The sequence below is a fragment of the Cajanus cajan genome, chromosome 6, assembly GCF_000230855.2.
Source record: "Cajanus cajan strain Asha chromosome 6, NIPB_CcT2T_4, whole genome shotgun sequence".
Taxonomy (NCBI): Eukaryota; Viridiplantae; Streptophyta; class Magnoliopsida; order Fabales; family Fabaceae; genus Cajanus; species Cajanus cajan.
In genome coordinates this window covers 12,661,797-12,687,348 of record NC_138522.1, presented here as the reverse complement: position 1 = coordinate 12,687,348, position 25,552 = coordinate 12,661,797, and the positions used below count along the sequence as shown (strand labels likewise).

At 34.5% G+C, this 25,552-nt stretch overlaps 1 protein-coding gene across 1 annotated transcript in view; it reads left to right on the top strand.

Annotated features, from left to right (window-relative positions):
* Positions 1–3,411: 3,411 nt before the first annotated feature.
* The window catches only part of LOC109797750 (U5 small nuclear ribonucleoprotein helicase), a 38,034-nt gene continuing 15,893 nt past the window's right edge, over positions 3,412–25,552 (top strand). Inside the window, exons 1-33 of the mRNA XM_020357876.3 lie at positions 3,412–3,721; positions 3,982–4,043; positions 4,152–4,323; positions 5,001–5,445; positions 5,535–5,600; positions 5,887–5,991; positions 6,110–6,412; positions 6,736–6,852; positions 6,974–7,033; positions 8,372–8,443; positions 8,551–8,667; positions 8,755–8,916; positions 9,648–9,713; positions 9,830–9,982; positions 10,065–10,148; positions 10,326–10,400; positions 10,487–10,618; positions 10,707–10,772; positions 14,146–14,211; positions 14,611–14,733; positions 14,873–15,022; positions 16,179–16,391; positions 16,911–17,066; positions 17,151–17,375; positions 17,463–17,564; positions 17,665–17,745; positions 17,861–17,941; positions 20,035–20,238; positions 20,342–20,458; positions 20,564–20,686; positions 20,956–21,045; positions 21,123–21,248; positions 21,359–21,421. Coding sequence (XP_020213465.1) covers positions 3,615–3,721; positions 3,982–4,043; positions 4,152–4,323; positions 5,001–5,445; positions 5,535–5,600; positions 5,887–5,991; positions 6,110–6,412; positions 6,736–6,852; positions 6,974–7,033; positions 8,372–8,443; positions 8,551–8,667; positions 8,755–8,916; positions 9,648–9,713; positions 9,830–9,982; positions 10,065–10,148; positions 10,326–10,400; positions 10,487–10,618; positions 10,707–10,772; positions 14,146–14,211; positions 14,611–14,733; positions 14,873–15,022; positions 16,179–16,391; positions 16,911–17,066; positions 17,151–17,375; positions 17,463–17,564; positions 17,665–17,745; positions 17,861–17,941; positions 20,035–20,238; positions 20,342–20,458; positions 20,564–20,686; positions 20,956–21,045; positions 21,123–21,248; positions 21,359–21,421 — 4,284 coding nt within the window. The 5' untranslated portion in view covers positions 3,412–3,614. The remainder of the gene's footprint in view (positions 3,722–3,981; positions 4,044–4,151; positions 4,324–5,000; positions 5,446–5,534; positions 5,601–5,886; positions 5,992–6,109; positions 6,413–6,735; positions 6,853–6,973; positions 7,034–8,371; positions 8,444–8,550; positions 8,668–8,754; positions 8,917–9,647; positions 9,714–9,829; positions 9,983–10,064; positions 10,149–10,325; positions 10,401–10,486; positions 10,619–10,706; positions 10,773–14,145; positions 14,212–14,610; positions 14,734–14,872; positions 15,023–16,178; positions 16,392–16,910; positions 17,067–17,150; positions 17,376–17,462; positions 17,565–17,664; positions 17,746–17,860; positions 17,942–20,034; positions 20,239–20,341; positions 20,459–20,563; positions 20,687–20,955; positions 21,046–21,122; positions 21,249–21,358; positions 21,422–25,552) is intronic.

Genomic DNA, 25,552 nt, shown 5'->3' with positions numbered 1-25,552 from the left:
TATCACCTAGGCACATTCAAACTGATGCATAATCATGCTACAAGTAAACACAGTTGTGCTTATAATGCAATATTTTTAATAAAAAAATAAAATAAGATTAAAAAATCAAACAAGAAGGTAAGGATACATTACCCTTCAATGGGCAGTTTTCAATAGTTTACGTCTTGGGAAGTGCTTGTTTAACATCTTAAGCTTGACGGTAACCAAAAGAATTTAATCCTTGAATGAAGTGAGAACTTTTTCCATTCCATTTAGAGTCCATAAAGTTTCCTTTTTTAGGCCTCCTGTTATGCTTACTACCTCTCCTCATAGTAGGTGGAAGGGGGTTGTCTATTAGAATTAAAGACCCAGAAGGTGATCACCTCATCTTATAGTCTTATTTTTATTTTGCTTAAGAGTTGTCTATTAGGGCCTGCAAGGTGTGTAAAAATGATCGTCCTAAAATGATAGAAAATTCCTTATCCTCCTCCATATCAAGGACCACGAGATCAACTGAGAAAATGAACTTGTCTACTTTCACCAAAACATCCTATACTATCCCTTTTGGATATGTAATTATCTTGTTAGCAAGTTGAAGAGAGATATCAATAGGTTGGAGTTCAGACATCCCAAACCTTTTAAACATATAGAGACATCAAATTAATATTTGCTCCCAAATCACAAAGAGCTTTTTTAAAGTGATGATTGCCAATTGTATATGAAATTGTAAATTTTTCAGGATCTTTATGCTTAGGAGGCAACTTATTAAGAACTACAACATATTGATTTTCGCTAAGGCCAATTACCTTAAATTTTGTCAATTTCTTTTTATTTGCAATAAGTTCTTTTAAAAACTTGGTGTACTTAGGCATTTGGACAATGACTTCAACAAAAATGATGTTAATGTGCAATTTTTTTTAGCAATTTCATAAATTTCATATTTTGTTTATCCCTTTGCTCATCTTTTATTCCTTATGGAAAGGGAACACTTACCTTTGCCTCTTCATAAATTATTTTACCTCTAACCTCTGTCTCAGGGGTATCTTTCTCAATAAGGACTTCATCATTCTTAGTTTCGAGAGTTGGTTTCTCCTATTCGGGAGGTGGAGTCATTGTCTTCCCATTTCTTAATGTGATGACCTTAACATTCTCCTTTGGATTCCCCTTTGTTTGAGTGGATAGTGTAACTAGAGTTCTTTGAGGCACAAAATTGTCAAGTTGGTGATGATTGCTTTTAAAGAGTTAAACATGTCATTAGTTTTAGCCATGAATTGGCTCAATGTATCTTGTAGGCTCGGTCTCTTATCCTTTTATTTCTAGCTTTTATTAAGATTTTGCCCCTATTATTGCATGTAAGATGATCTGTAAAGTCCTTGGCTTTAAGTTTGGCCTCTTTGTTGACCACCCTATGAAAAACTAGGGCGATTTTTAGTGGTAAAGTTATTAGTAAGCAATAAGGGATTTTTTTTAGCTCCTGCTTGAATTTCCAACATAGTTGGCTTTTTCTACTACTTTAGCAAGAACATTGCCCATTTGACAATCTTTTCCCTCATGGGTGGTAACTCCACATTGATCACACATCAATGGTAGGACAGAAGGTCCCCATCATTTATGCCTATGCTCTCATCAAGCTCTCCATATGCTTGGACAAGGCATCCAACATCTTATTAACCAAAGATTGCTCCTCCACTAGATATGTTCCTGCTGGTTTTTTTAATATTTGTTTATATGTAGTGAGAGCCATGTAATTGTCAAAGGCCATGTTCTCAATTATTTCAAGAGCCTCATTTGGAGATTTTTCATCAACATTCCTCCACATTCAACATCTATGGACGACTTATTTTGATAAGAAAACCCACTATAAAAGATCCACATCAGCTGTCTTTTATGATATCCATGGTGAGGAAATTTTCTCAACAAATATTGTGTTGATCAAGCTCAAAATGAAAACATGGTGTTATTAGTTTTGAAGATTACAAATATAAGCATCTTGAATGAAAAGAATACAACTTGTATCTTATTTTGTGTTTTGAGTCTCTTGAAAGAAAAAAGTGTAAATTATTACTTATTGTGTTTAAAGCTTTGTTACTTGTATGCTTTGTGCTTGGTAAGTAACTTAGCCTTATATACCTATCTAGATGATGATTGATGATAAAATAAGTTTTAAAATCGATTTAAAAAGATGAATGGTATAAAAAATAGAGATATTAAGCTTTCACTAAAAATAATCGATTATTTTAAGTAATAATCGATTATTTGCTCTATTTTAATAATTGATTATTTTAGAAACTAGTTTATGGAATAATTGATTATTACTTAAAATAATCAATTAAATTGTTCTTGACTGATTTTCAAATTTGCCAAGAACAAAATAATCGATTATGTACGTAAATAATCAATTATTTTAGTTAGAAAACTTATATATATGTAATATATATATATATATATATATATATATTATCATTTTTCACATTTAGAATAGAGAGACTTGAATTTGTGTGATATTTTTTTTGAAAATACTTTTTGGAAAATGTTTTTCTTTGCCAAAAAAGGTTTAGTAACCTTTGTGGAAATCTCAAGAAAGATTTCAAGATTTGAATCGATCATCATGTTCATGAAGTGATAAGATAAGTTACTTTGGTTGATTCACTTACTATGATTTGTTCTCTACATCAGGTTAATTCGTTCCTTAACTTCTGTGTTTTGTTTTTCTTAAGTAGGTATCTTAAGAGAGAAAAATCTTATAGTGGGATTCTACAAGTAGGTGCTTCTTGGGGTGCAAGAAACGATTTCTTTAATGATGTAGAAGTGTATTGCATGTGATATTATAATTGTAAAACTTCTCGTATTAAGGATTATTGAGAAATTTCAACCGGGTTGATTGAAAATTGGCTGTAGGCCACAAGTGCATGTGACTAAACCAATATAAACTAGGTGTGCATTTTTCTCTATCCCTACACTGGACTTTACATTCTTGCAATTCTGATTTTATACTTGATGTTATGTGATATGAAACATGAACATTACATATAGAATTGAATAAATTTGAATTTCCATAGAATCTCAACTTGATAAGGAATTTGTCATATATTGTCACAAAAAATCTATCTACCGGTGTCTCTGATAATGAAAATATCATATTAAATCTAATTAATACTATATAACTATTTCAATATATCACTTTTAAATATGTTATTAGTGACTCGATGAACTAAAATAATAAAAATGCATCAATCACTCGTACTCTTAACTTTGCAAATTTTGTTTTTAAGAATGCAAATTCTTTTATCTAATTTCTAACTTCACACAAAAATTTTCATTTTAATCCTTTTTTACTTTTTTTAAATATTTTTTTATTTCAATACCATTTTTCAGCTACAAAATAAAAAGAAATTAAAGCGACACATAACTGACTAAGACACTAGAAATTTCAATGAGTGCGCTCCAAGACATACACAAAACAAAACCCAAATGAAACCGGGAACTTGAGTCGCAGCGCAGTCGCACTGTAATAACCTATCATCTCCACCCATCTTCATCATCATCATTGATCATCATCTACTTCGTTCTTCTTCTAAAGAGCGATATATTTATTGAATTTAAGGAGATTCACATCACGCTATCGAATATCGAAAATGTTGATTCAGATACCTCGCCTCACTAATTCTCTCAGAGACCCCTTCGATGTGGACCAGTACTATCTTCATCGCAAAACCATTCTCCACAACCAAAAGCCTCGCAAGTAATCCATTTATTCGCATTCTCGATTGCGTCTTTTTTTTTTTAATAAATTTTTTCTTCCTTTTCCTTTGCCTCCTGTTTGGTTGTCGATAAAGAAGAAAAAAACGAGAAAATTGAGACTTTCCATTGATGAATTTCTTCGGAGTTTGAGATGCTGCGACCGGTTTTGCGTGTTTTATGATTTGCATGTTTTGTGCTTCTTGTGCAGTTTACTGATTGATGGTTTTTGGTTTGTTTTGGATTTTGAATTGTGGCATTTAGCTCTGCGAGCTCGCTTGATGAATCGGAACTGGCGCGGAAGATTGTCTACGGGTGGGAAGAAGGTATGGTGCGGCTGTAACTTGTAAGACTAGTGTTGGTGATTTTCAATTGATGCATAAAGGAATGTTGTTAGCGATGACATGTTTGCGTTTGGTGAATTGGTGAAGCAGCTTCATCGGAAGTGCGGCAGGCCTACAAGCAGTTTATAGGAGCAGTGGTGGAGTTGGTTGACGGTGAAATGCGCTCCGAGGAGTTCCACGAGGTGGCGCTGACAGTATACCGTCTTTTTGGAAGGCCAATGGAGGAGGAGGATTATGTTGATAGAATTATTTCAGAAAAAAAGTAAGTATTGGCATTTTGAAGATTTTGTAGGAGTCACTAATCGGAATTCTGGAATGCTTGAATAGTTGGTTTTGTGATTTCACTTTTGCACTTAATTGGAATATGGTAAGGTTCTTGGTCATTAGTGCCCTCAGGTCACTCGTTAAGGAATCAACAGTAATTTTTTATATATTTTTTTTTTTATTTTTTATTTATTGGAAATCATGTTGGGGGTGCGCCGAAATCATGTTGTACTGCATGTTTGGTTTTGGGCATGTGACCTCTAGCACGCGAATTAGCTGAAGCAATCAAGAGTTACTTTTATGTCGAAAACACGAATTATAATATATACACAAGTAACGGACCCATCCGAACATACGCAACATTTTGTAATGTAAACTTTCCATTTTAAGTTCCAGAACTAATGCCTTTACATTTTCCATAAAGTAATTGTTTGATTGTGTATGACTTTTGGATCTCAAGAGTTTAATGAGTCTTACTAAATATTGTATATAGGACTTTGAATACACTATTATGGAAGTTCTTTAATTTTGTATTGCCAGGTGCATGTTTCAAAATTCAGAGGCCATAATATGGCTTCAATATTTGATTGATTATTGTGTGTCTCAAATGTGGAGAGATTAGTTAGAGTGTTCGTTCAAAACTTCAAACTTTCAGTGTGTGACATTGGGACGCAGGTTTGAATTACAAAAACTTATTGGACATACAGTTGCTGATGCCAAGTTGAAGCAAGTTGCATCTCTAGCACAGAGGCTTTTAAATTTGCAGCCAAGCAATAAAAACTCCACCATTTCTTTTGAAAGAAATGCAGATGCTGATGAAGAATTAGAATTTGGAGCTGATTTGTTTTTTCAAGCACCAGCTCGTTTCTTGGTTGATGTATCTTTGGATCATGGAGATATGATGGATTTTGAAAGCACTGTTTCATTAGAATTTCACAAAGAACAGTATGGTCTTACTGGCTCAACAGATCATTCTGTTGTTGATGGGGAAAAGTTCAACCTGACTTGGTTAAGAGAGGCATGTGATAAAATAATCAGGAATTGTAATTCACAGCTATCTCGAGATGAATTGGCAATGGCCATTTGTCGGGTTCTTAATTCAGAAAAGCCTGGTGAAGAGGTATTGTTGTGTCAATCTTCTTCAACAGCTATATGTAACTACAGTTTTCTGCAATGTTAAAACTTACTTTTTCCTCTCTCTCCTTGAAGATAGCTGGAGATCTGTTGGATCTTGTTGGCGATGGTGCATTTGAAACTGTGCAAAATCTTTTATTGGTGAGAATATGCTAATTCCACTCTCTTATCTCTTCAAAAGGTTATTGGTAATTCTTTGTGAACTTCACTTTTCCTCCATCTGTATCCAGTAGTGATTGCTTCATATGTTCTGTCAGGTTTTTCTTTTGAAATTCTGCATTTTTTTCTTTGTTAGAATAATTATTTGTGATGGCTGATGAACTTCACTTTAAGACTGAAGGCATACTTATAACCACCAGATAGTGAAAAATACTAGAGTTTTTTAATTTGTTTGCATCATAATTGACATTTTTGTGATAATTTGCAGCATCGAAAGGAGATTGTTGATTCTATTCATCATGGCTTGTTGGTATTGAAGTCTGATAAAAATGCTTCGAATGCTCAGTCTCGCATGCCTAGTTATGGAACACAGGTGTTGACCATGTTCTTTATAATTAATCTGTACTTCTTCTCTTGTATGTAGTGAAATCCAGACATGTATGCTGTCTTTATTTAAAATTCTGCCTTACTTAATGAATTACGCTTTCTAGGTGACTGTTCAAACAGAATCAGAAAAGCAAATAGACAAGCTCCGGCGCAAGGAGGAAAAGCGAAATAGACGGGGAATAGAACATGCTGGTGATGGTGACTTGTCTGCTCTGGATTTCTCATCTTTACTTCAAGCAAGTGAGAGGAAAAAATTGTTTGATGAGATGATTGGTTCTGGAGATAGGTCCGAGTCAATAGCTGTTACTGCCCTTCCTGAAGGAACTGTAAGGAAGCATTTTAAGGGGTATGAAGAGGTTATTATTCCCCCCAAACCAACTGCACCATTGAAACCTGGAGAAAAGCTGGTATATCTCTTTTATTGTAACTTGTGAGATACATTCAACTATTTATTGAGAGATTAATAATATTTTTATGACTATTAGATGAGATCATTGATACTTTATTGACATTTGAAATGAATGACGGGTGTGATACATGGAATGTTGTTTTCCTTGGATCTTTGCACATTTTCTATTTTCAAACTCACTTTTGCCCATTTTCTATTTTTAATTATATATATTAACAAATTGCATAATTATTGCTTCCCCTAATTCTCAAATGGTCTTCTAAGTACTGATTTATGATAAAGCATTGTTAACGCATATCTACCACAATTGTGCACTTTCAGATTGAGATCAAGGAGTTAGATGAATTTGCACAAGCTGCATTCCGTGGCTACAAATCACTAAATCGAATTCAGAGCAGGATATTTTCAACTGTTTATGGAACTAATGAGAATATTCTAGTGAGTGATCTATGGTCTGTCTTTCAAATATAGTTAATGATTATAGAAGCCTTTCATTTAGCAAAAAGAGAGAAAAGTGCTACTTTTCTTGTGTAATGAAGTGCTTTTCATGTTCCTGCAGGTGTGTGCTCCCACAGGAGCTGGGAAAACTAACATAGCTATGATTTCAATTCTACATGAGGTGAATAATCACTTGCTTTATATCATCTGATATAATTTATTTCTATTGTCTGAAATATCTGTTTTGAATTGATTTCTTTCCCTAGTCTCACAAACTTTCAGGTGAATGAGAAATTATGTTAAAAGGCTAGTACCCTGGTTCTGCCTTTCAATTTTCTCTTTAGTTCTTTTCATTTTTCAATTTGAAGTCTGGAGTTATTTGACAAGAACTTTAGGCTGTTGAATTTTGATAGATCTCTTCCAAATTACTAAAGTACATGACGGGTAAAAGAAGGGGTGAGGGACCGAGGGTATATGAAAGAAGCAATAAGAGGAGCAGTACAGGGGATGTTAGGAGCAGCAGGGGATATTAGGCCAAAACTGAAGTTAATTGAAGGGGATCATGCACAGGACAGTCTGCTCATGAGAGATGAAATGAGCATGATGGGCATGGGGGGAATGAATATTCTAGAAAGACACCAGAATAAGAGAGGGAAGGAGGTGTAATGGGGAAAAGTGTAACTAAGGAGCAGATAAGATTTTTGGGGGTAGGAATGCCAGCTCTTGCCTGAGGGGTCTGGGATTGTGTATTTTCAACAGAAGTTCTTTTCTTTCCTTAATTGTGTTTGGTTGGCTTCAGCATTGCAGATATACACTTCCTGACTGTAAGGAGCTAGCCTCTACTGTTCCATTATAAACTAACACTAGTTTCTGTCAGATTGAAAAGGGCATAAGGAAATCTGATTTTTGAACAAAACACTGAATCTGATGGATTTGCAGGGTTTAGATGGGGTGTGCAAAGTAGTAGTTTCAGAGCGTGTTAAAGGTTATTTTAGAAGGGTATAGGTAATTAAGTACTAAAAACTATTGGGTCAAGAGAGATGGAAATAAGTTAGACATGAGACTACAAGAAATCTTGACTGGTATGTATGTGGAGAAAGAGATAGACGGAGAAAGTTATTAATCAATCTGGTCTCTTTAAAGTTGGGAGATGGCTCAAAAATTAGATTTTGTGAGGATACTTGGGTGAAAGATATCTCCTATTCAGATGCTTTCCTTGTCTTTTTTTGGCTTTTAGCTGTTCAAAAATCTCCCTTGAAAGCATTTTTTTTTTGATTTTGCAGTGTGAATGAAATAAAACATTTCAAGGAGTTTGGTTGTTGGATAGCTAGAGAAATTGTAGGGGCTATTGTATTCATGGTGTTTCTTAATCATTCAATTGGTTTGTGCTTTTTCCTGTTTTAGCTCTGGGAAGGAGTTATTATCCTTGAATTTTGTATTTTCTTTCTATCTCAAGGAAGAAGCACTTTTAGTGCAGAATAACTTATTTCCTTTAGCTTTATGAATGACTTTTATGCAGATTGGACAGCACTTCAGGGATGGTTACTTGCATAAAGATGAATTTAAGATAGTTTATGTTGCTCCAATGAAGGTAAGTTGATGCCTGTGTTACTCTTCTCTACATTTCTCTATTCAGGTTTTCCTTTTGTTCCCTGCATTTGTGTGTCATTTCTAAGTTTAGGTTCTTGTCCTTTCTAGGCTTTGGCTGCAGAAGTCACATCAACATTCAGCCAACGTTTATCTCCTTTGAATATGATTGTCAGAGAGCTTACCGGAGATATGCAACTGTCTAAAAATGAGCTCGAAGAAACTCAGGTTTCTTGTTAAGAAAATTTGTAGGGTTAGAATTTCTTTGCCAGCATGCGAACTAAGTTCTTTTTTCTTCTTCTTTGTTTAAATCAGATGATAGTGACAACACCCGAGAAATGGGATGTCATTACACGCAAGAGCAGTGACATGTCACTGTCAATGCTCGTAAAGCTCTTAATTATTGATGAAGTCCATCTACTCAATGATGATAGAGGTCCTGTGATAGAGGCTCTAGTTGCTAGGACCCTACGGCAGGTAAAGCATGTGTGGCAACATGTGCATTATTTCCTTTTTTTTTATGTACAAATTTAATTAGGAGATTTGCTTGGATTCCTTTTTTTTTTTTTTTGGTAATTAGGACATATTTCCTTATTACTTGTAATTGCACCAAATTTGTTGCCATAATTCCTGGGTTAGCAGTAATTTCCTAACCTGTATTCATTGTTATCATTACACAATTTGATAATTAGAAATAATATACAACATTGATTACAATGGGAGCTAATTTGCATGAAGCATGTCTATACTAGGTTAATTGAGCTTACAATGGGAAATCTATAGGGGCTTATCTCTCATATCATTTCTTGTGTTTCTTTCAGCCCTAATTTAAATTTAGATCTAGAACTTTGATTATATTAGTTCCTTTCTGTGGTGGTTATGAACTTACAGATGTGGTTTTGTATGCAAGCAGAAGTGGGAAAAAATGGAAGAGATCTGTATATTTTCAACACACATTTATTTTCATTTGCTACAGTTGCATTAACATATTGTAAAGACTTTTAATGCATCATCCGAAATCAAAGTTATTATTTTTATGAGATCAATCTGTCTGATAATGGTTTTGGTGTAATTTTTTGTATGGTTCAGCAATCTGTGTGTTGGTGATATTCCCAGTACTTTGTGGTGCCACACTGCCACTATATCCATTTATTATCTTGTATTTCTCCCCTTTATAATTGGCTATTCTTCCATAATTTTGTTATCAGGTGGAATCTACTCAGTCAATGATACGGATTGTGGGCCTTTCTGCCACTCTTCCTAATTACCTGGAGGTCTTTGATCCAAATAATATATACTTGTTATTATTACCTCTATTGACTTTGACATTCTGAATGCCAAATTATTTGCTGGGTATCACTTGCAAGTTCTGACTATTCACTGTCACCAGGTTGCACAATTTCTCAGGGTAAATCCAGACACGGGTCTTTTCTTCTTTGACTCTAGTTATCGTCCAGTGCCTCTTGCACAACAGTATATTGGAATTAGTGAGCCAAACTTTGCAGCTCGTAATGAATTGTTGAATGATATATGCTATTCAAAGGTATTGATCTTTATTCTCTTCAAAACATGATAAACCTTGTGGTATTGGCTAATTTGCTAGCTTTAGCTCTTTTTTGAGTCAGGTTGTTGATTCTCTTAGGCAAGGTCATCAGGCAATGGTATTTGTCCATTCACGAAAGGACACTGCAAAGACGGCTAATAAACTGGTTTGTTATTTTGAAAGTTTTATATAGTCATGTTATTTAAGGTTCTTTGTCCTTGTGTTAGTATTTGCTCAAATCATTATTATAGTTGCTATTTGTTTCTGTGCATGTGAGCTGATTATTCTTTATCTGTCCCATGCTTTGCTTCTAGTATCATCACTTGTATGTTGTGTTTGACAGGTTGAACTTGCACGAAGGAATGAGGATTTGGATATTTTTAGTAATAATACACATCCACAATATACCTTTATGAAGGTGGTTAAAGAAACCATTTATTTGCATTTCGCTTATGATATCTATGCTTCTTTTGAGTTCATAGATTTCTATCTTATGCATTTCAGAAAGAAGTCATTAAGTCCAGAAACAAAGATCTTGTTGAGCTTTTTGAATTTGGTGTGGGTGTGCATCATGCTGGGATGCTACGTGCAGATAGAGGACTTACTGAGCGGCTTTTCTCTGATGGACTTCTGAAGGTAGAGCTTATGACTCGCTGTTTTTCCAGACAAGAGTTTCAGAATTTCCCTGTAGTTTCATGAAATTATGTTTCTTTGCTGCTTTCAGGTTCTTGTCTGTACAGCAACTCTGGCTTGGGGTGTCAATCTACCTGCACACACGGTTGTCATTAAGGTTTGTATCTACAGCAACTCTGGCATGGGTTAGTCTTTGTTTTATATAAATATGGTTTCATTTATTTCAATCCAATTATTGAATCATCAAATATTTTATTGTTGATCGTCTATTTCATATTTAAAATAATTTGTTTTTCTAAGTTGAAGATCTAGTTGTGAATAATTTGTGTTGAAATTTAGGAATTAGATGGAAAAGTGATACGTGATTGGCATAGATCACAAGGACAAGAGTGGAGTTGACTAGAGATCTTGTGGGATATTCTTGCATCAGTCGACCACAAAAAAAAAATTATATCTTGATATTTAGTTTTAGGACATTAATGATACACTGCATGGACTAGTAGAACCCAAATCAGTTTCTAATTATGCTAAAATTTTATGAGCATGACCTATATGGAGGCTTATTCTACAAAGAGCTATATAATGGTGTAACTTCCGTTTCTCACTTCCTTCCCCCTGCTGTTTATAGATCCCATGATAGGTATCAAGTGAAGATGGAAATAAAGACCCAAAGCATCTGTATTATTTACATATTCAGGTCTGGGATTAAAGACCATATAACACTATTTACAGTATAAATGAAGAAGAGAACAATGAGAGAAACTCTCCTTATGCACTTGGAGAGGCCTAAGTTCTTCCAAGGATCCCAAATTCAACTAAATTCTCGCCTAACCCATCTCCTCCCACATCTCTCCACTTATACGTACCACTATTTGTTTATCACGGTTTTCCCGCCCATCCCCTCATTTCTGCACACTACTGCTAACCAGTTAGCTGCTCCTTTCTCCCTTTTGGCTATGATCAGGTGCATCACACCTTTTGGTCCTTGTCACATACACTTTGAAAATAAGGGGCTTCTTTGGGCCCGTATCATATTATGCATTTGTTTTTGTCAGTTCTTGGGAAAGTAAACAAGTACATTTGTGCATGGTATTGTGTGATATTGGAGTTCTTTTAAAGCCATCAGTACTACAGTATTGAGAATTGAATGGCTAGCAAACATGTTTTTTATATCATTTTTTTAATACAATAAGAATTTATTTGGTGAAAATGAAAATCAGAACTTGTTAGGATTCTGGTGAGAATACGTCAAATAGTACTGAAGAGAATAAAAAAGTGAGAACTGTCTTTTACTTTTTAATTACTCACTTTCTTGATGGTCAACTTGCTTTGATTTTACTTTAATTTTTAGGCTTAATTGCATTTTTTATACCTCTAGGATTACAATTGTGCGATTTTGATCTCTAAGATTTTTAATTGATCAATTTTAATCCCCAAGTATCGCAGTTGTGCAATTTTGGTCTTCCAAATTTTAATTAAGCGGTTTTAGTCCTTCAAGTATTGCAATTGTATGATTTTAGCCCCTCAAGTGTTATAATTATACAATTTTTGACCTAATTAAGTTACATACATTATAATTTTCATTCATGTATTAAATGATATTATTAAAATTACTAATATATGTAACTTAGCTAGGTAAAAATTTGTATAATTGTGATACTTGAGAGACTAAAATCATACAATTGCAGTACTTTAGAGACTAAAATTGCTCAATTAAAAATTAAGGGACCAAAATTGTACAACTGTGATACTTGAAGGACTAAAATTTCTTAATTAAAATTTGAAGGACTAAAATAGCACAATTGCTATACTTGAAGAACCAAAAACATATTTAAGCCTAAATTTTATTGATTAGCCGATCTGATCTAGAGCTAGATTGGACATACTTCTCAATAAACAATAATAGGGGAGGAAAATAAAAAGAAATAAGAGTGCAAAAACAAATCAAACTTCTCCAATAAGTTAACATTAACTTATGAATCTTAACTTTTTTAGAAGCTTCCTTATCTAAATTCTCTATAAATTTGGGTGCATATGTTGATTTTAACTTGTGAAAAAAGTTTGATTTGTTTTACCTTCTCATTTTTTTATCATCTCCTGCAAGTGTTTTTTGAGATGTTTGACCCAATTTAGGTAAACTTCTCAATAAGCACTTAGGGTGCTTTTAAAATTAAGTGCATATCTAATATAAGTTGTTTCTGTAATTGAAGAAGAAAAGGAAATATGATTAAATTATTTTCATATAAGTTGTAAATTGTTTTTATAATTTATCATGGAGAGCTTACTGAAATAAGCTAAAAACAGTTTACAAAATATCATAAGCTCTCTCAAACATTTACACTAGTGCTTATGTCAAAAGATAAGTACAAAGAAACTAAGGAGGTAAAATAAAACAAACTTCTCTCGTAAGTTAAAATCAACATATGCACCTTAGCTTTTATAGAAGCTCCCACATTTAACTTCCCTAAAAGTAAGGTGAATAACTTGATTCTAAATTGTTGAGAAGTTTGATTTAGTTTACTTCCCTATTTATTCTCTTATAAGTGCTTCTTGAGAAGTTTATCCAAATAGAGCCTTATCCAAACTTGCTCCTTGTTTTCTTGACTTGCACATTTATCATAATAGTTCTAAAACCTTTATAGTTTGCTTATCTAATTATCTTATATGAGTCAGCTAGATGTAAGTGTGATCTATCATGTGTTGTAAACCCATCCATTTATCGTAGTAGTTGGCAGCATGGTATTGTAACTGGTGGTTATTGTTGGTTTACTTTCCTGTTGCAGTTTTTTAGGGTTAAAAACCATTTTTGAGCTTACACCCAAGAGCGTAAGGTCTTAGTCTTAGGAGTGTTGGTCCTTAACATTATTAGATCCACGTTGAGCAGGTTGTTAAGAGTTTGATTCTTGTTTTTTTTTTTTGCGGCAAATGTTAATTGTTAGTTGTTAGTGGGGAGATTCGAACCCACACCCTCCTTATCACTCCAACCCTATATCCCTCCCCCAAAACCACTTGGACCACCTTATCACTCTGAGTTTGATTCTTGTTGTTCTCATTTATTCATAAATGGATGAGGTATGGTGGACTTGTGCTTTATCTACCTTTTTCTCAAAGGGTTTTGTTGTGAGTATATTAGAGATGATAATCATTTTGATGCATGCACCAAATACCTTGAACATTTAGGACTTACAAAGAGTTGTTCCTTCAGAGTATGCATTAGCTTTTGAAACGAGCTTACAAAAGTCCAGGTTTATATATAATATATATTTTTTGAAATGGATTTTATAAATATGCCTTTGCCCTAGGAAATGGATTTTGTAACAAAATCCTATTGCTAATGCATATTTTTGTACTGAAGTCTTATAGTGCTAATATGTAAAACTTTATTTAGGTAGCTGCTGATCTTGTTTTCAGATTTTTTTTTTTCCCCTGCTAATCAGTGTCAAAGTTATTGTATCCGATAGGTTCTTATGGGTCTTTAGTTGGTTTTGTGATGTAATTTGTAAATTAAACTAATGGCTGTTGTTCTCCAGGGTACCCAATTATATGATCCAAAGGCTGGTGGGTGGCGAGACCTGGGTATGCTTGACGTTATGCAGGTAAGGCATGGAATTTTCTGTACAAAGGAAATATGAATTGTTTAGGACCTGCTTACTTTGTGAAAATGTTTTTTTGTTTTCAATATAGTTACAAAAATGCTACCTTATTTTTATTTTATTTCCTGTTTTCAAATGGTTTGTATAGGAAATCAATAGAAACTTTTTCACAGATAGTTTGTTTCCTATTTTTACACTTAACAGAAGCTGTAAAAATAACTTCTTTTCACTGTATCCTGTGCAAACTTTTGAAAATAGGAAACAAATTGAAAATAAGATGATATTTTTGTAGATGGAAGTGAAAATAGAAACTGAAAAAAGGAAACATTTTTGTTGCACCAAACAGCCCCTTATTTTTTCTACATTAGCTAAGAGGGTGATTCTATGACATTTTTGATGCAGATATTTGGGCGAGCTGGGAGACCTCAATTTGACAAAAGTGGTGAAGGTATCATAATTACATCTCATGACAAACTAGCATATTATCTGCGACTTCTGACAAGCCAACTCCCTATAGAAAGCCAGGTAATGATATGGAAAAATAGGGAGGCAGTCATATTTATGTTTGTTCTTCAAATCTATGTCTTCATATAATATCATGCATAAGATTTTCTTAATGTATTTGACATTGTGTTCACTGACTTCTTTCTTTCATCATTTGCAGTTTATTAGCTCCTTGAAAGATAATTTAAATGCAGAGGTGGCATTGGGTACTGTAACTAATGTTAAGGAAGCCTGTGCATGGCTTGGCTATACATATCTTTTCATAAGGATGAGGATGAATCCTTTGGCATATGGTATTGGGTGGGATGAGGTACCTTACTACAAACTTTACCTTTGTTGAACCAGTTGTATGATATATTTGTAAGCTTTTGGCTTGTTTAAGTTTGACATCTGTTTGCACTTAACTAACCTCAGATATAAAAGGTGTATGTTGGAAAGCATAAGGTAGCTAGGGTGAGTGCAGTGCTTGAAACCTAACCGTGTTATATCACAACTGTCTTAATGGCATCTAACTGGACATCAACTGATTAGGTAGAAATAGGAAGGTGTTTCATTTGAGACTGGAGTTTTTTGTGTTGAAAGGAAGAAGAGGAGGGGGAGAGCTGCAGGGCTCTTGAACATCCTGGAAGCTGTGTGCTAGAGTATCTGATTTATTCTGTTATTCCTCTATAATTTCTTTGTGCAGTCCATCCTTGATCCTGTATCAGATTGTATTAGATTCAGGGACAGGAGAGCTTTATCAATAGTATTAATTTTTCCATCTTAAATCAGATCCAGTATCTATTACTATCCTGTAATCATTAAAATGTAGATGACATTTTTAACCTTAATTGTGGAAGTAGTGATATGAAGAGAAGGCTCTTATCCAGAAGCTAACTATTGTTTGCTGTGAGAAATTGGTATCATATAAACTACAAATACATATTTCTTATTCAGATTTGGGAATTTACTTGCCTGCTGGTGTTTCAGATGTTTTATGAGGTGTACTCTCTACTTGTTTCAATTTTCAACCGCATCCAGCCTGCCCCTACCCAAAAAAGCTTATGCATATAGAAAACCGACTGATTAAAAAAAATAAGAACAATAATAAAGCCTAATAACACTAGGCAAGGTTGGCTTTGTGGGTCATATGATGCCATTGGGCTTGTTTGAATACTAAATTCTTGGGGATGTTATTCACCATGAGATCTTCCTTGACTATGTCCTCAAATGCCTTATTGTGCTCTCTCCCCACTTTTCATAGGGTTACCATGAATCTACTACTCTCCTCACTGGTGCTTTCAATGACCTTATTTTCACTGATTAAAAAAATAAGAACACATACTAAAAATAAAGAACTTATATTTTATTTTTCTGATATGATCAAAGTCAGTAGTGTTGTCTTTTTGCATACTCTAAAAGATAAAGGTTTTCCAGTGAATTTTCATTTAGATTAACACTTGATTTCTCAATGTTGTATGCTTTAGGTGATGGCAGATCCTGCTTTGAGTTCGAAGCAGAGATCTCTTGTAATTGATGCTGCACGTGCACTTGATAAAGCAAAAATGATGCGGTTTGACGAGAAAAGTGGCAATTTTTATTGTACCGAGCTTGGTCGCATTGCAAGCCATTTTTACATTCAATATTCCAGTGTTGAAACGTACAATGATATGTTGAGACGCCACATGAATGACAGTGAGGTTATTGATTGTGATTCATTGTTAACAAAGTTTTAATTAGTGTTAAAGATTTATGTTCATACTTGATATATACTATTTTATGGGGCTTTTGTTGCCCTTAAATTTGACATGGGACATTAAATGTTTTGTCTGTAACTGTATGCCATCTCCAATATGCTGAGAAATTGGGAAGGATTGCTGCATTCCTTTTGTACCCCAACCCCTCCCCCCCCTCTCTCCCCAAAGCCCCCCATTTTTAATGCTTTTGATGATTGCTTAACATGTGCCTGTCGCTTGTTGTACTTTAATTATTTTCTGTTGTAATTTTTTCCCTATAAAAAAGGTGCTTTTCTACTGTAAAAGTGATTATTTTTTGTTCATTATATATATATATTATTTTATTTTCCTGTAAGATTGGAAAAGCTGTGCATTTTGATGATTAGTCATCTTATGTATCTTTGTTCTGTTCTTTGTTATATGCCTATAAGTAATATCAGAATTTGTCCTTTTATGTTATTTTAACCTTTTCTGTCACTCTAGGTGATTAACATGATTGCACATTCATCTGAATTTGAGAATATTGCTGTTCGAGAAGAAGAACAGAATGAGCTAGAGATGTTGGCACGCACATCTTGTCCATTAGAAATCAAGGGTGGTCCTTCCAATAAGCATGGAAAGATTTCCATTTTGATTCAGGTTTTGTTCTTAAGTTGTTGACTTTGTATGCTTGTTAGGATACCTGAATAATTGAATGAATAACATATGGCATGTTGTTTGCAGTTGTACATATCTCGAGGTTCTATAGATTCTTTTTCTTTGGTGTCTGATGCTTCATATATCAGTGCAAGCTTGGCCCGAATAACACGGGCTTTATTTGAGATTTGTTTACGAAGAGGCTGGTGTGAGATGACTCTTTTCATGTTGGAATATTGCAAAGCTGTGGATCGCCAAGTTTGGCCACATCTACATCCTCTTAGACAATTTGACAAGGATCTTTCTACAGATGTTTGCTCTTAACTATTGTTTTATCTGTATTCCCTAGCTTAATTACATACTGATAGTGATGTGTGACATTTTTTTTTTGGTTCGTAGATATTGAGGAAGCTTGAAGAACGTGGGGCTGACCTAGATCGCCTGTTTGAGATGGAGGAAAAAGACATTGGGGCATTAATTCGATATGTGCCTGGAGGAAGGGTATGTACCTTTTAGTAGGATGGTATTCAAAGTTTTCCTTTAGTTGGTTCAGATGCTGAAGAAATGTTTATTATCATCTTCTTATGCCTTCCACTTTTAGTTGGTCAAGCAATACCTAGGGTATTTTCCATCACTTCAATTATCAGCAACTGTGAGTCCAATTACCAGAACTGTGTTGAAGGTATTCCACGATGATGAATTTTTTCCAGACTGCTCAGTTCACAACTTTTTTTGTTGATTTCATCGCATCAAATAACCTTGATATCCAATTTTACATAATCACTCATTATTTTCAGGTTGATTTGATCATTACGCATGTTTTCACATGGAAAGATCGATTTCATGGTACAGCTCAACGTTGGTGGATTTTGGTAGAGGTGAATAAATTTTCATGTGATGATTGGTCACTTTGTAAATTCCTTGGTTTTTGTTAAAAAATATGATCCCTTGTTATGAAAGAAGAAATTTATCAAGATGAAGAGATAATTTCAAAAAGAAAGGAGAACGAGGAATCCTTGTGAGGACCTAAATAAAGGAATAAAACATTAAACAACTAGGAGGAAAGTGATAATCAGACAGAAACAAATCTTCCCAGTTGCTCAATATAACTTATAGTGAAACCCCTTAGAAGCAAATAGATGCTGAACACCTGGTATTGTACCAAACCAAGTAATGTGCCAAAGAAACCTCCTGTAAAATTACTAGATTTATGCTTCAACTCATAGGAACAGCTTGTAGCATGCATAACAGATTTATACAAAAATTTGGCCTCTTCACTTCTATCAAAACATCGAAAACCAATTATCAATACTTAGTTGAGACCTTGTACACACCCAAATTCACTGAAAATTCTGAATAAGTAATGCCATAAAGAGACTATGGCACAACAATGTAAGCAGGTGAGAACATATTCTGAGCAAGCACCACACATTACACACATATCAAGAGAACGAGTTTTTTGTTGCCTATGCAGCTGCTGCAAGTAATTAGTATTACTTTTATTAAATACCACAGTCCAGACGTAAGATCATACCAAAAGGTATCTTTGAATTTGTATAAGAGGATATTAAGATAATTTTTTTCTTATTCTATGAATGAGTGAGGAATTAAAAAGAACAAAAAAATTGCCTCAGAAGGTTCAAGGGACCAAATACTTTTATCTAGGTGAGAAGACAGATGAATGGAATCTAGAATGCCCAGAAGGGACTCCAATCCTGTGGAGTTATAATTATATGACCACCTGCAGGAAAATTTATCTTGATTAGTAATGTTAGACTATCCTGCATGTGTATGAGCAGTTTGTGGCCTGTCTTCTGTCACAAGTATTTCTGCATGTGCTATGATTGAGTTAGTTAGCTGTTAGAGTTGGTTAGATTTTGTTATAGACTGTTGTAAGGCGGTTAAAATTCTGTTAGATCTAAACTGATGGAATCTGTATAAATATTGGAACTTCTCAAAGGTCTTATAGTAACATTTTTCAGATGTCAAACTCCCAACCAATTTGCTGATCTCTATCATACGTTATCACTTTCTTGGTTGGTTATTTTTCATTAAGCTAAAGTGCATAAATAAGACTCATTTTTTCTTTAGAAGGAAATTTGCTTTCCATGAGATGATGTGATTTCTGCTGTCTTTTGAGGCTACCTTTTCTTTTTATCAGGATTCCACATATTCCTCATGTCAATCATTTTTCAACAAATATAAAATTAAGGAACTAATAAAGATGAAATGAAGAAAATTAAAAGGAATTGGAGGGTAAGGATTTCCCATAATGGAAAATAAAAAAAAAGTAAAAGTAAAAGAAAAAAGAAAAAAAGAAGACATGATTGGGGCAAATTTGCCTAATCCATTAGCTTATTGATTTGGAAAGCTTTCTTAAATGACTATGTGCTCTATGCCATATGGAAGCCAACAGCCTAATCTTAGTCCTGCATTGTCATGACAAAGAAACTTTAGAAGTTGCTAAAATGTTGTTGCGTTTTATCCAGCCTAGGTATTTATGTTTTGATTTGGTTGAACTGGTTTTACTGAAACTTTTGTTTTTGATAGAACACCAATGGCATTGATTGATCCTTGTAGCTGGCCCTGCCTAACGGTTTTTCTTGTTATAAGTATTTATATTTTCATTATTTTGGTATGCACTATCCAATGTGTTATGCTTTTTAGTAGTCAGGAATCAGGATCCTTTTTTTAAAATCTTTAGGAGTTGTTCATGTCTCTAAATCATCTTCATTTTGATGTTTGATTTTACCTAAATTGCTAGCTTAAGTACTTATGCATTAACATATGCAATGTCTAATGTTTTTGAAGAATGTGTGCTAGTATATTTATGCTAGAAATAAACCACCATGAAAGCTTGTCATCTAAGCTTTTCCTTTTAGACATCATTTTAAACAACAAAATTTTTAGTTAGTTATGGCTTGATGTTTGCTAACTCCAAATTGGATGCTTGATCTACTATTTCAAGCAGGATTCTGAGAATGATCACATCTACCACTCAGAACTCTTTACCTTGACAAAGCGAATGGCTAGGGGCGAACCTTACAAGCTTTCCTTCACTGTACCTATATTTGAGCCACATCCGCCACAATATTACATTCATGCTATTTCTGATTCCTGGCTTCATGCAGAGGCATTCTACACTATTACTTTTCACAATTTGCCATTGCCAGAGGTATTATACATATACATTTCTTTTTTTGTTTCTAGACACTAGGCTATTGTATGGCAAATGCTCCTGTCTGATCTGTGTCTCACTTAAAAACTATCTTTTTCAGGCTCGTACTTCTCACACAGAACTCCTTGATTTAAAACCCCTTCCTGTGTCTTCCCTTAGCAACAGTGCTTATGAAGCATTATATAAATTTTCACATTTTAATCCTATACAAACACAGGTTTGGTTCATTTGCCTTACTGCAAAATTTGTTATGCACTTCGGGTTTAAATACATAAACAACATATGAAGACTGTTCTGTCATGTCTTTACTGGACTTTGGCAGACTTTCCATGTCTTGTATCACACGGACAACAATATTCTGTTAGGAGCTCCAACTGGGAGTGGAAAAACTATATCTGCTGAGCTTGCTATGCTTCGTCTTTTCAATACTCAGCCTGATATGAAGGTTTGTACTTAAGTTTGTCAATGCAGTTAGAGAAAGAGCATGAACTTAAGGTGCTTACTTACACCAATGGACTGCTTTGAGACTAAGTGAAAGAATCAAATACATTGTAAATTACATTTATTCATTTCTGTTAATAAACGGTGAACTTCATTTACACATTGTGTAATTTTTTCACTATCAATTATTTCATATAGAAATAAATTGTCTGTTACCTATACTGCATATTATCTTATGAAGTGTATAAGTTACATTGCTGTATGAACATGCAGGTTATTTATATAGCTCCTTTGAAAGCTATTGTTAGGGAAAGAATGAGTGATTGGCAAAAGCGTCTTGTCTCTCAGCTAGGGAAAAAGATGGTACTAATGTTTGTTTTGATGAAAAAAGATGCATAAACTATGTATGGTATTGGTCGTAATGACATGCTTTTTATCAGGTTGAAATGACTGGAGACTATACTCCTGATTTGATGGCCCTCTTGTCGGCCGATATCATCATATCAACTCCTGAAAAGTGGGATGGAATAAGTCGTAATTGGCATACTCGTAGCTATGTCACAAAGGTGAATCTATGTATTGAGTATTTGTGGGTGTGTAAATTATTTATTGAAGCTACATCAATATTGAATCCATCTACGTCATATTTTAATGTTTATGGAATTCTGATCAATAGGTTGGACTTATGATATTGGATGAGATTCACTTATTGGGAGCTGATCGTGGGCCTATCCTTGAGGTATATGCTTATGAACAGTGGTGACTTACTATTGACTTTGTCTCATTTGTTTATCATATTTCTGGATAGCACATTGGGTACTGTGAATCTGTCAGGAACCAAGAATTTGGAATGAGAAATAAAAGAGAGATTTTATTGAGTAGGATGAAAAGAACATGAAATAGGAGAGAAATCTCTCCTCCAAGGGGTTTCCTCTTTTACAACAAAGCCACTGCTCTATTCCCACAAAGACTTGCTGATCTGAATCCCTCCCCTCTACCTAGTATCCTCCTATTTATAGATATGATGGACCTGGCCCTGATATCGCTCTAATTAGTAACTACTCTAATTCCTTTTATTCTTGTTGGGGATCCTATATCGATTAGTGAGAAGATTATAATAATGTATATAAGTGGGGAGCAATCCTCACTTTACAAATTGGTTTGTAAGCTTTAGTTAGGCTCTAATTCGCTTTCTTAAGATAGTATCAGAGCCTATCCTAGGGATTATTGTGTGTTGCTGGGGATATCAGGCCACCCCACTATAGGCCCATTAGCGGAGTAGTCATTACATGAGGGTGTTTGTGTAAGAAATCTCACATTGAGTAGTGAGATGGTCATAATAGTATATATAAGTAAGGAATAATCCTCATCTTACAAGCCAGTTTGTAAGGTTGAATTAGACTCCAGTTTACTTTCTTAAAAATTCTATATGCTAACAGAATCCTCTAGTTAAATTAGAGACTGATAATTACCAGCTGTTTTTTTTAAAAATATTTTTTTATGATTTCTTATAAGGAATCTTTTCTATCTTGAGTTCTATATTATTTGATTTGTCAACCTTCCTTCTAAACACAATATACTGGTGTTAAAACTATTCATAAGCTTTCACCTAAAAACTTGAGCTTTTGGGAGAGATAGATCTTGAAATGGTATGAGACTCTTTATAACCAAGCGGCCAAAAGTTTGATCCTTGCCGTCCCCTCTTTTATTCTAAAATTAAAAAATAAAAAAGAATTTTAACACAAGGTAGGAAGGAACAGTGCATTGTCCACACTACAAGCCTAAAAGGCTATTGTTTAAAGGGCTGTGTTAGAGATAGAGCTATTAACCTATAAAACTTAGCTTTTGGGAGAGTTGGTTTAACAGGAAATACACAAGATACTTCCAGGGACTGAACAGAGAAATACGAAGGGAAAAACGATGATTGAAATAGCAGTAGAATCAGAATTAGGAAGCTGATATATTAGCCCAAGCTCAACATTTTAGTCTGTGTGATAGAATCTGAGTTTGCAGGAGTTAGAAAATGATGGAAAGCTAAGTATTAGATAAAAGTAGAAAGAGATAAAGATTTAAAGAGAAACTTCATTTCATTCCAGCACCAAATGAATACATGGGTTCCAAAATATATAGGAGACCCTTCAGTAATACAGCTGTAAAAGGAGCAGCAGAGAGAGAAAATAAAGGACAGGTGTCACTCTACACCTAGGAATATTCTGAAGTTGTAACAGAATGCAAAAAGTGAAAAGCTAACAAACAAATATTCCCTTTTTAGATTTTATACACTAATACTAAGGAAATAAAAAAAGAGAGAGATCAGAATAAGAGAAGCTACACTTGTTATTATCAGAATGAAAAAATCATCTCTGTTCAAGCCTTAACTGTTCAGCTGTCAGTAACAGGACATCATTTGGCTGTACATGCATAATGCAGGACAAAATAACTACTTTAATATCATGAACATTTATATCACTTGGCTATGCTGCCTTCAAATTTACACTTTTGAAGGAAGGCAATGGTTCACATGCTAACATTTGGGAGGAGTATTGGGTATGGACTTCCTTTCTTTTTTGTCTGGCTTTCCTACTCAATTCTCTAATCCACAATATTTAGTGTTCAATTCCCCACTTCTTACTCGAGATTTGCATTCCCCCCTCCTAATTTAAACATTTGGGAATCCTTTAAATTGTAGACTCTTTTTGGTTTCCCTGATTTTGTTCATTCAAGTTCTCTTGTCTCTTTGATCTTCAAAGGGTGTTTTCATGTGAATATTATTTTCAATTCCAAGTTTCCAACTTCATTCTTTAAAATCAAGTTCCATTCCACTTTGATAAACCTATTTGGAAGTCTAGAACAGTGTCCTAGGTTGTCTTTATTTGGACAACAATGCTTCATGCATATAGATTGACAAGCTTTTCTTAGTTATGAGAGAGAGAGAGATTTAGAGAATTTAGTAAAACTGTATTATTGATGAAAATGAAAGATATCGTTCAAGGACTACAACAAACATATATATAGACATAACAAACTTCTAACTACTATAACAACTAACTAACTTCAATACACTTAATAAAGGTATTTATTATTCTATTCTCTAATATACCCCCCACAAGCTCAAGGGGGATGAAATATAGTGGATGAGTCAGTCACATTGAGCTAGAAACAGGAACCTCCTGGGCGACAGAGCTTTAGTTAAAACATCTGCATATTGATGCTGAGCAGGTATGTGAGAAACAATAAGAGCTTTGCTTAACACCTTCACTCGAACAAAAAAGATGTCTAGTTCCATATGTTTAGATCTTGAATGTAGAACAGGATTGTGAGACAAAGAAACAGTACTTTGGTTGTCACAAAGTACTTTAGGAGTATTGAATTTGACTTGCAATTCCTTTAGAAGGGATTGGATCCATAATACTTCAGTAACTGCTTGAGCTAAGGCTCTGTATTCAGCTTCAGTGCTTGACCATGCAACAAGCAACTGCTTCTTGGACCACCAAGATACCAAATTAGGACCAAGATAAATACACGCAGTTGAGGTAGATCTTCTATCATTAGGATCAGCTGCCCAGTCAGCATTAGTGAATGCAGTAAGGTTAAAAGGATTAGTAGACGTAGCAGGTGTGAACAACAGGCCATGACCAAGAGTCCCTTTGAGGTATCGAAGTATCCGTTTAACCATTTTCCAATGCTCCTCCATTGGTAAGCACATAAACTGACTTACTTTATTAACACTAAAAACAATTTCTGGCTGTGTAATTGTGGCATATTGCAGAGCACCAACAATGGACCTGTATAAGGTTGGATCATCAAATAATGTGCCATCCTTAGTGAGTTGTTGACCACCAATCATAGGAGTGGATATTCCTTTACAATCCTCCATTTTAACTCGAGTGAGAAGGTCAGTAATATACTTGTCCTGAGATAAAAACAGCCCGCCTTGAGAAGTAGCCTTAACTTCAATACCCAGAAAATAGTCTAAGGAACCAAGATCCTTGAGAGAGAAATTGGCATGAAGCTCATCAACCAATTTTTTGCAACAAGACAGATGAAGTACCAGTAAGAATGATATCATCCACATAGACAAGCATATAGACAGTGGCTGTGGAGTGAGAGAGAATTAACAAACTCGGATCACATTTGCTTTTGGTAAAACCAAGCCTAAGTAAAACAGATGTCAATCTTTCAAACCAAGCACGAGGGGCTTGCTTTAGACCATAAAGAGCTTTTTGCAATTTGCAAACAAGATTTTTGTTACCAGATTTAACAAAGCCAGGAGGCTGAGACATATAAATGTCCTCCTCAAGCATTCCATTAAGGAATGCATTATTAATATCCAGCTGTCGAAGAGGCCATTGAAAAGATACTGCTAGAGAGAAAATAGTCCTAATTGTGACTGGTTTAACAACTGGAGAAAATGTCTCAGAAAAATCAATGCTAGGTTGTTGATGAAAACGTTTAGCAACAAGTCTGGCTTTATATTTGTTGATAGAGCTATCAAGATTTTCCTTAATTCGAAAAACCCATTTGCATCCAATGGGTTTTCTGCCAGAGGGTAATTCAACTAAAGTCCATGTTTGATTGTCATGTAGAGCTTTGATTTCTGCTTTCATAGCATTTAACCAGTTAGAGTCAGTGAGAGCAGCCTTCACTGTTTTTGGTTCAGTGCTAGATAGTAAAAGTGTGGGATTGATTCGTGGTTGAACAATTCCATTTTTGGATCGAGTAATCATTGGATGAACATTAAGTGGCCTAGCAGGAGATGAGCTTGAGGAAGAAGCAGTTGCAGCACAAGATTGTTGCTGAAAAACTGAAGGTGAATGAGAGACAGGAGTATCAGCAACAGATTCAGAATTCAAATTGTTGAACCCTGAAG